Source organism: Anarrhichthys ocellatus, unplaced genomic scaffold (genome assembly GCF_004355925.1).
Source record: "Anarrhichthys ocellatus isolate YVR2014 unplaced genomic scaffold, GSC_Weel_1.0 scaffold17, whole genome shotgun sequence".
NCBI lineage: Eukaryota > Metazoa > Chordata > Actinopteri > Perciformes > Anarhichadidae > Anarrhichthys > Anarrhichthys ocellatus.
Genome location: NW_022280047.1, coordinates 2,544,243 through 2,555,177, shown reverse-complemented (window position 1 = coordinate 2,555,177; position 10,935 = coordinate 2,544,243). Strand labels below are relative to the sequence as shown.

The following is a 10,935-nucleotide window of genomic DNA, read 5'->3' as shown; positions in this document are numbered from 1 at the left end:
ATGAATAGTGTATCTTTTCAATTTAAATAATATTGGTATCATAATAAAGGTAACACTTGTGAGATTTGCAGAGGTGTACGCATTACTATATATGTTAATGTGTATATGTAAATAAAGATGGAACACAATTGATGAAAGATTTCCTTCCTGTCTTAACAAAACTGTAAAAGGCAAGATCTTCAAACTGTCCATTTGGATACAATCTGTGCCATTTTTAATTTTCTCAGGTAAAAGATTCATAAACATGTCACTGTAGGTATTAATTCCATCTATACAACTGGTTTTGAAAAAAAAAAAAAAATCAATCATACCTCTGCACACAATACCACCTGGTCTATGTCTAGTATGGGTGCTGTACCACAATTCATCCACGAGATCGAGACATACACCGCGTTTTCACGTGCAAGGCTGAAGGATGACGGGCTCCTCGATGCAGGAGTGCAGTGTGCAAATGCTCCTTCATACCATGCACATGAGTAGAGACGGCTGGAAGCCACTCAAAAGAGATCCAGAGACATTGGAGTAACGATTAGCAGCACATGGCCTCGACCACAACTTCTGAGCACAAAACAGAAAAGGTTACAGATAACTCATGGTTATATCTGTATATAGTGATGCTTTTTTTCTCTTTTTTGCTGCTAGTTTTGTGAGTTTTGGTCGCACAGTGATCATACTTTATAATCTGTCGAGACTCGGCTTTCACAGTGCGTTTGTGTTTATAACACAAGTTTGTGTTTGTTTGTGCGGTTTAGCATCAAGCAGCAAAATCGCTAGCATCAGTCTTTGTTGTTTTTTGCAGTGTGCTCATTTAGTTACTTGATGTTTGAATTGGTTGCGATGAGAGCTTCTTACCGTGGTGTGCAGGATGAATATGTTGCTCTCTGGTGTTTGTCAACGTACAGTAATTGCCCCCGGTAATTACGGTAATTGGGAGGGCAGGATGCTCGTCGTGACTGATAAAATAGGGCAGGAATGCACGCCAATGAATATTAATACACAGTATAAACGATTAAAAAAGTCAGTTCAAAAGTCAAAGAATTCCTTTATTACAAAGTCAGCATGTTGATGATGTTCCAAAGAAGGCAGAAAGGGCAAAAAAATAGATGTAGACAAATACAGCAAGTCTCTCGTGAGGGATTCAGGTACATGCTACATAACTGCCAGGCCAGAGAGAGAAAAGAAACAGATCGTTCAAACAGAGAGAAGGCCCCTAACTCTTAAACATTTCTTCCTGACTTAACATAAACAGGAATTGCTCAAAAAGATATAAAACCCACCTCTTTGTACACACACAGCAGAGGAAGCAACTGGTATTTATCAAGAGTAGCAAGTGCTGACTAAAACCATTTCACTGCCTTTCAGTTCAGGTCAAAACAAGGTTATTTCTCCTCAGTCAGCATCCATGTAGGGCACAAGAAATCTGTCCTGGTATAAAAATCTGAAATCTGGTCCCTCTTCACTGAGCAGATAAGAGAGAGGAAGTGACTAGTGGAAGCTTTTTAACATTTGTGATGCATGTCTGAAGCCGAATGTCAGACTGAGGGCATCCTGCAGCAGCAACTACTCAGTGAGAGGATGCGAGGAGAGAGGGAGCATCTTCAGAACCAGCCGCCCCTCTGGGATTTATTTAGGAATACTGAGCCAGACTGAGCAGCAGACTTTCCCCTGGGGTTTTCATTGTTAGGAGTATCAGTATCAAGATTTATGGCTCGACTTAGCAGTACGAAATTCAGATAAATACACTGACCTTCAACAACAATGCTCACTCGGGTAGCAAAAGGATTGTTATTTGTGGGTGCAGGAGGAGATTTAAAAGAAGCAGTTCTGATTAATTTATAGGCCTCCAATAATACACGGTAGGACTGAACCAGACACACACACACACACACACGGTCAAAGTAAAACAAAACTGCAGCATTAGCTCCACTTTAAGTAAAGAGCTGTTGATTCTGTGCATTTTAACAAACTTGACGGCTGCACATTAAAGCAACAGTTTGACATTTTGACAAATATGCTTGATTTGCTTTGTGGCGGGGATGAGAAGATTTACATCGCTACCATATTGTTCGATTAAATATAACACACCGGGACCTCTGAAGCTCAAGAATGAACTTCTTAAATGTAAAAATCTCAACGATTTGAATCTAAATAAAAGTCTGTAAAGTCACTATTTAATGCCCGACTCTTTTTTTTGTCTCAGACCCAAAAACTAGCAGATTAAATGTGCTCGATTAAGAAGATAGATATGTACTTTATTCATCCCCAGGGGGAAATTTGTAAAAATGTAATGGTCCGACTGGCACCTTAACCTGGGTAAAAGGACCAATTGTTGATTTTACAAGTCAATTTCTTAACGTGATTCAGAAAAAGCGGATACATGACGTGTTGATAACTGTGATGTGATGTGTTGAGGTCCTTGAGGCCAGATTCTGTTCCCAGGCTAATTGTTTCCCGTCTTTATGTTAAGCTAAGCTAACCGGCTGCTAGCCACAGCTTATTGGCAAGTTTTGCTAACACTCGGCCAGACAGCAAATAAGGGCATTTCCAAAAATGTTGAAGTATTCCCTTAATGTGTCAGTAGTAAAACAAGGGGTTGTCTTGAGCCACAAACCAAAAGATGAACCTCTTCTTTTTGAAGACAGCAGAGTTTCACCAGATATGCAACTATATATTCATGTCAACAAACTGTTGCCAAACCAGTAGGCTACGATTATTTGTGGAATGAAAGCCTTCATTTCGTTACATGAAAACAAGCAAATCAAAGCCAAAAGGACCAATACCAACACATCCATACAACAATGTCCCCTTCATCCTGTAATTCAGTTTCTCTGATACGAGAATGAAGATGCCAGCTCGTCGACAAGGCACATTTGAGCGTAAAACTTATTCATGTGATAATAAGGCCTTTTCAAACACAAGCTGTGGTTATCATTAAGACTTTAAGAGAGGCTGTATGGCCCTTACAGATCAGCCTACAGATCATCACTGTACTGTGTCTCCAGAACGTCAACCTAGCCATAAGCTAGCAGGTGATTTTTAGCTATGAGACGATGCATTTTACAGATAATCAAATAGGTTTTCATCAACCCTTAACAGAACACCTGATTATTCAGTTTATGTTTTTACGTTTTTTTACTGGACAGCATCAATATATTCCTCCAATGTTTGCTAAAGACTCCGAATAGACGTATCTTTTCATGTATATTCTTATAAAGATAAGACCTCAGCAAAGGGGAATTTCATAAATTCTGAGGACTTTCAAAATAAACAGACAACATTATGGAAGAAATAATCAGGCACTGAACAAGAGTCCCTTCTTTCAACCCCTCTTTGAAGAAATAAATTCAGATATGACTGGAGCACGAGAGGAAATGTCACTATTGGCTAACCAATGACATTATTTACAACTAAAGGATGAGGATGAGTGAAGGGAGGGAGTATTTGCTGGTATTCAGACCATTGAAATGAATACTGACGGACTGACGGATCATATCTCTCTACCATGTACATGCATACACTATGAATAAATGATTACATTATTGCACATTCAGTAGCACTGCAAGCTTTATCAGAATGAAACCGGTTATCGTTTCTGTTGGCTCAGGTAGCAAGCAGTCTTCCTTTAAAATGTTAACGGACTCTGGTCTGAATTCCAGTAAATACAAGTTTAAGTCAAAGCAGCTCAGGCTGTGCCTCAACAACGTTAGCTGAAGACTGACCTTAAGACCTTTCACCATCACATTAGAAACGGGAAGACATGTAAAAAGCCTTTACATAAAATAATTCACTTCCTTGTACCTGCCAGACACAAACTTCACTTCATGTGTATGAGTCGAACTAGTTCGTGAAACCTACATGGATCCAGTTGAGCCTGAAAGTTCATTTTTGACCTCTGAAATTATTTGACAATAAAGTCTAAACTTAACTGGAGCTTTCAACCGTATCTTAAAAAAAACAGCGTCTTCTAAAGAAGATTGTGAGGCAGTTAAAAGCTCCATAAAAAGCTAGTAAGTGGACCTTAGGTTAACATCTAACTGCACCATTGTGTTTATGTCTGTTCAGTCTGCTTTGATCTCTTACTAGCTTAAAAGAAATTAACGGTTTTGACTAAATTCATTTGGGGATGTAATTCGTCCATTCTTGACACTTTCTCACCTCCATTTCCAGTCTGCCTTGACCTCTATACAACAAAAAGGTCATGGTTTTACACAAAAAAAAAAAAAGGATTGATATAATTTAAACGTTCAGAATCAGAGTGTGTGGAAGAGCAAACGGAGACAGCTTGACTTGACTTTAGAGCCCACTGCCAGGCTACAAGTAAGGTATAAAATAATGGAACTCTTTGTTTAAATAAATTAAATTAGGATGGTTCAAATAAAAACAGAATAAAATGAAATAACTGTGATAAAACATGTGACGCCTTGGACAATCAGCTAATAAAAATTCCCTCCCAGAAAATAATTTCTTTAACTGATTTTTTATCTTCTTTTCTCTTTTTTTTGCAAAAATGAAAATATAGTTTTTTTCAATGTTCTTTGCAAGTTTCCATTTAGAAAAAAAAAATGATAGTACCCACGAGTCCTCTTTGAAATATATCTACAGCTGTACAATAGGTCTTGCAAGTGAATTCATGAAAAAAAAGAAAAGAAAAATGAGTGCATTATTTTACATAAAAAAAAGCCTCTTTACAGATATGGGTTAAAAAGGGTCATATTAAACAATATAAAAAGAAGATAGAAAGACAGCGTTCGCTAATGAGATTCTTGGAGATTCGTCTTCTCTTCAATGGCCTGTTTCACTATTTCAGCCAACTTCAAGCGGTCGACTTTATCGGAGAAGGATCGTCCTGCAATGGAGAAGTTGGTGGTTAGGGACCTGGGAACTACACAAACAACTTAAAGCTACAGATGAATGAGTAAATGATTCATGCTTCTAACTGGAAAAAAATATATCAAGACTGTATTGCTTAACCAATTCACACAAACGTATCATTTGTCTTTTTCACCGTATCCGTTACCCATTAGGCTTTAACCACAGCCACTCATGATTCAAAATAGAATATATTCAACACTTGTTTACTGCTGATGTTTGGAGGAAACAATGATTAAAGCTGTACAGTCATTTACATTTTTCTATTAATCTGCTAATTATCTCAACTAATCGTTTGGTCAATAAAACATGAAAATGTTTCATTTGTTATCTCATAAAACAAAGAAAAGCTGCAGATCGTTGCATAAACAATGAATCCAATGGTTACAGCTCTACTGGCAACCCATCACTCCTCGGCCGTTCAAGATCACTTCCTGTTTGAACTGCAGTGTAATGTTTGGTGTATTTATTTCTTCATATGGACAACTGAGCTGTGTTTGTAACTGCAACAGCTTTTTTTGGCAGCCAGATGAAACACAAAGGCCAGATAATGTGTAGCATCATTACAGCTGAATAAACACTTTGTGAGGGAAAAGCATTCCAGAGCTAATGTCAGATGAAAACTACCGGTAAATTCTAACAGCGTTTTTACAGATGTCAAAACAGCTACTTTGCTTTTAATTGTTTAACCGATACAAAAGATTGCCGGATAGAGACGAGATGAAATGGTACCGACCGTCCCAGCTGAGCCCCTGCAGGCCGTCTCTCAGCTGTTTACAGTCTCTGTTGAACCTCCAGGCGTCATACATCACCTCGTTCAGCTTCTCATCCTCGTTTTCTCCTGGACAAACAAAAAAACAGTCACTTCAGGAGCGACTCTCTTTCTCTCTGAGCTATTTAACATATGCAAGAGAACAACATAAAAAATATCATGTCTTCTTACGTAATATATATCAATATGGACCAATACTGCAGCGTGCACCAAGCGGCTACTTGGAAAGCTACAGGAAAACATCAAGTGGGCCCGCATGAAAATCAATCCAACCAAGTCTCGAAGTAACTCTATTGTTAAGGAAATGCCTAAAGACACGAGGTTCTGTATTGGCGATGACCCAATACCAACAGTATCTGAGCAGCCTGTCAAAAGCCTGGGCAGATGGTACAATGCAAGCCTCAAGGACAAAGAGCAGGTGCAACAACTAAGGCAAGAAATTATCAACAACCTGGAGAACATCAACAAAACCGCACTGCCTGGAAAACTGAAGCTCTGGTGCCTACAATTTGGACTCCTCCCTCGGACAATGTGGCCACTCACTGTCTATGAGGTCCCAATAACAACTGTGGAGAAGATGGAGCGAACCATCACCTCGTACGTGAAAAAGTGGCTCGGTGTCCCACGATGTCTAACTAACATCAGCCTCTATGGCAAAGGGGTCCTGGAACTACCTCTCACTAGTTTGACGGAAGAATACAAGTGTTCTAAAGTCAGACTGCAGATGACGCTGAGGGATTCCAGAGGCAAGATTATCAGTAATGCTGCACTGCCCCTAGCAACTGGGCAGAAGTGGAAACCATCCAATGCTGTGCACAAGCAACATCAACCCTGAGGCACAAAGACATTGTGGGGCAAGTTCAGCAGGGAAGAGGAGGCCTCAGCCTGACGGCAAGTGAACCAACTTTGCGAAAGGCCACAACATCAGAACGGAGAAAATTGGTGGTCGAGGAGGTGCGCCGACAGGAGGAGGTCGCAAGAAGTCTCTCTCGTGAAACAGGGACAATGGATGCGGTGGGAAGGTGTGGAGAGGAGAAAGATCAGCTGGAGGGAACTATGGGAAATGCAGCAGAAGCAAAGCAGCGTGGCTGGAACACAAAAACTGTCCAGTGGAAGTGGGATGCAGAGGATTTGTGGCTTCTTCAACCATCAGACTGTTGAAAGAGCTGGGAAGCCACAGTCAGGCTCTGTGGCAGACCATGAAGGCAATCTCAGAGGCAGCCAGTGGATTTGGATCAAGCGGAATGACCCATGCTGGGCTCCAAATATGTCAGCATAACCCACTTGAGAATCCCCACCTGTTAACCATTCAAGCGTCTACAATTCTCAATGTTGTCAAGTTTGAGACAGTTGGGCACGGCACACAAGCTGAGGGCTGATCATCCTGCAGCTGGCTGCCCTTGGGGAGGGTGTATAGTGTTGAAAGGCCGAAACACTCAATGACACAAGGGAACATTACTGATGATGTGTTCTGGGCCCAACTGTCCCAAAATTCTACAACCTAAACCAAACCAAGATACACCCCACACAAGATGGAAACCCCCACTTGTCGATCGTCAACCACTCAAAACAAGGTTAATTTCCCAGAAGTGCTCACCACCTTGGCACAAAGGACAGACAAACATCATGTCCTGTGTTTTTTTGTGTTTTTTGATTCTTCTATATAGCTAATATTATGGCTGGGCAATATTTAGATATTTTATCAATTTCGTGATACGAGACGAGATATCGTCATAGATTTTGGAACATCCTAATATGACATAAGTGTCGTCTTTTCCTAGTTTTAAAGGCTGCATTACAGAAAAGTGATGTAATTTTCTGAACTTACCAGACTGTTCTAGCTGTTTTATTATTTGCCTCTATCCACTTAGTCATTATGTCATCATTACTGATGATTATTTTACAATTTAAATGTGCAACTATTCTGTAAAAGCACCAAAGGTCAACAATACTATATTGTTACAGTATTGATATTGAGGTATTTGGTAAAACAATATCAGGACATTTAATTTGCTCAACTCCATATTGCCCAGCCGTAATTATTATAGCTTAATTACAAGTCAATGTTTATATATATATTATACCTGCTATAACGTAGGTGAGTTTGTCAGTATTTTGTGTGTCTTATATAGCAGAAGTTAAGTTATAGCCAATCTTTGCAAAATACTTCTTAGTTGAATACAAATGACAAAAATGTAGATATGGCGTCTGTGGTGTAATGTATTGCAGCTAATAATACCAGTATATACAATATATGCACAAAGTATGTATTCAGCAACACGCTAGTGGCATGTTTTGTTTCGGTCTAGTTCAGTAACATTTCGACATTAGCGTGTGTTTACTGACCAGCTTGTGGTAGTATACACTGTGCAATGACATCTCGTAACTTTTCCAGCGCGACGTTGGAGTCTTCTCCTCCGTTCTCCGGGTCGTGAATGAAGAAACCGTCACTGGGCTTTGGGCTGCAACATGGACACCGAAACACATTTCAATCTTTGACCCAATTAGGAGAAAAGTTAGTGAAGAGAATGAGATTTTGGATTTACATTTAGCACTTACTACAGGAAGGCAGATAGAAACATTATTAAAACATTCTCACCCTCACCTAGCTACTGTATCTCATCAGTGCAATCATCATTTTAAGTGGGATGTCTTTGTGACTTCAAACAGAAATAAACTATATTATATTACTAAGCTTTTTAAAACACAAGATGAGAAAACGTGACACAAAACCCTCAACAAAAGCAATCGTACCCGAGTAGTTTCCGCTTCCTGAGGATTGGGTTGTTGACAGAGTTTAAAGGCTTCAGGCTGACGTTCAGATCCTGAATTCTCATGTTGGCCAGCTGCTCCGCATGGGCCTGCTGGATACCAGCAACTACCGCCTGGAAGGTGAGAGGACAGACGGTGAGCAAAGAAAGAAGAGGACCCTAGTACTCTGACTTTCAACCGTGGCCCCCCAGCTGCTGTCAATTCATTCAGGAACGGCAGCATGACTGTGCAACATTTGGCAAGATTTTGCACCTTTAACTTCCCACTCACCTTGTCCATCATCATCTGGGCGGAGGGCAGCACGTTGTCGAGGGCCTCGGTGCAGTTGAGCCACGGGTGAGCCAAGACTCCCTCGATGGTCAGCCTCTCCTCTGGCTTCACCTTCAGCAGCCTGCAGGGGGCGCACGAGGCCGGGAGGCAGAACACATTATCAGACGGAAGAAGGACGGATGACGGATGGTGTGAAAAAGGAAACGCTTTGTTCCACAGCAAGATGAGATAAGCACACAGGGAGCAGGGACAAAGAAGATGACTCACTTGCGTACGATGTCCTTGGCCATTTCAGAGATCTGGCTCCACTCATCTTCAGGGAAGTCAAAGCTGCCCGTCATAATCTTCTTCCTCATGTCCTTTGGGATGGTGCGACTGTGGTGCTTGGAGTAGAACGGAGGGTAGCCGCACAGCATCACGTAGATGATCACACCGAGAGACCACAAGTCGCAGCTCTGGAGAACGAGCGAGAAGAGAAAGAGACGCATGTATTTCAAGTGTAACTTCACCTCCAGATCTGAGCCTAGGTGGGCAAGGTGGGTAAGGGGCGAGATATGAAACCACGCCCACTTCCGTAGTCAAAATCCTCGACGTAGTCTCAAAGAAACGGCGTGGGGCACTGAATTTGATGGATTTGCTGTTTATCAGACCACAAGTGACAGACAAGGATCACTCCCCGCTGGGTTGGACTACTTCTCCGAGAGCAGGCGCCAGCTTCGAAGACGGACGCGGCTGTAGCAACTCCAATTCAAACAGTGCAAAACCTAGCGCCTCTTTCTCTAGCGCTGGCAGCTGTAGTCTCTTAGCGGCAGGGGAGCAGGGACCCAGCGCTGCCGCCCGTAGATTAGTCCCAAACAGTCGACTCTTTCTCAGAATTGGCCTTGTAAGATTAGGATTGATTCAAAACAATACTTGCCAAAGTAGGTCGAAATGCAAAGTTCAACTGGTTTGGGTCTCACCTTGTTATAGGTATAAGGAGTAGGTGAAGTGGGTATAATTCCGGACTTTTCTTTTTGGTGTCTTCTTTGAGCCTCAAGTACCTGAAGAGAAATAACAACAGAAGGGATACATTGTGGACTTTGCATTTAAGACGTCCCTATCTGTGTGAGTACATTTGGTATCGTTGGATGACTTCTAGACGCTTTTTACCTGCGGTGCTACGTAGTAGGGAGTGAACTGAGGGGTCATCAAGTCTCCTTGATCAATTTTGGCAAAGCCAAAGTCACACAACTTCACAGGTGCATCCTGTGGAAAAAACAGAATCCCGGAGTGCGAAGGATGAACATGGAGCGAGCGCAGAAACAGATTTCTGGCTATAGTTTCACTTGATTTTTTTTTTTTTTGATTAATACATTCAGGTTCCAGGGAGATCATTGGAGGGTTGATTTTGTAGTTTAGGGCTGAAAATGCAGGTTGGATATTCCAAAAAGCTGCACATTATCTGCCACATTTAGAAATTGTTCCTCATTATAGGGTCTCGAAAAGTAAAGCTGCTGCCTTACAGTCCAGCAAAGTTTATTTTCCTTTGTAGCGAAAGCACCAGTTGTGGTGAATTTGAAGTATTTATGTCGGCAACTTACCAGAGAGTTATCCTTAAAGAGCAGGTTCTCTGGCTTCAGGTCGCGATGTGCAATATTTAGGGAGTGACAATGTTCCAAGGCTTGACTGATCTACAGGGGGAAGAGACATCAGATTGAGACACCACTCTGTCTGGGGTGGTGTGTGTGTGTGTGTGTGTGTGTGTGTGTGTGTCAAAGCAACTTTTAAAGACACTTGATTTGAGCTGGTTTGTGTTGCTTCTTTTGACCATAAATCTCACAGTTCAACTACTTCATGTGCGGCTTTATCCAAGCAGGGGGGGGCTACTAATGACATGTGGAGGCTGTTACATACAGAGGAAAAGTGTTTCTCACAAACAAACACGCCGACAGAACGGACCGACCAACCAACCAAGATTAAATATCGAGAACATTCAGAGAACCGATAAAAAAAAACTAAAAAAAAACAACGTCTGTGTGTCTTCACTAACCTGTTTAGTGACCTGACTGGCCATCTTTTCAGTAAAGTGCCTGTGCTGACTGATTCTGTGGAACAGCTCGCCACCCTCCATCATTTCCATGACAATTAGGAGCCGCGCTCTGTAAGAAACAAGTGAGGAGGTGTGGATGTGTCAGGGGAAAGAGCAAAAGAGACGAGATCGAGATGGATGGATCTCTCTCTCTCTCTCTCTCTCTCTCTCTCTCTCTCTCTCT

At 41.5% G+C, this 10,935-nt stretch overlaps 1 protein-coding gene across 2 annotated transcripts in view; it reads right to left on the bottom strand.

Annotated features, from left to right (window-relative positions):
- Positions 1–1,025: 1,025 nt before the first annotated feature.
- The window catches only part of mapkapk5 (MAPK activated protein kinase 5), a 17,926-nt gene continuing 8,016 nt past the window's right edge, over positions 1,026–10,935 (bottom strand). For both annotated transcript variants that reach the window (XM_031856286.1, XM_031856288.1), the window contains 10 exons: positions 10,713–10,821; positions 10,264–10,353; positions 9,833–9,928; positions 9,643–9,723; positions 8,951–9,138; positions 8,684–8,804; positions 8,396–8,526; positions 7,988–8,103; positions 5,606–5,710; positions 1,026–4,846 (listed from right to left, as the gene is read on the bottom strand). In XM_031856286.1, coding sequence (XP_031712146.1) covers positions 4,752–4,846; positions 5,606–5,710; positions 7,988–8,103; positions 8,396–8,526; positions 8,684–8,804; positions 8,951–9,138; positions 9,643–9,723; positions 9,833–9,928; positions 10,264–10,353; positions 10,713–10,821 — 1,132 coding nt within the window. In that variant the 3' untranslated portion in view covers positions 1,026–4,751. The remainder of the gene's footprint in view (positions 4,847–5,605; positions 5,711–7,987; positions 8,104–8,395; positions 8,527–8,683; positions 8,805–8,950; positions 9,139–9,642; positions 9,724–9,832; positions 9,929–10,263; positions 10,354–10,712; positions 10,822–10,935) is intronic.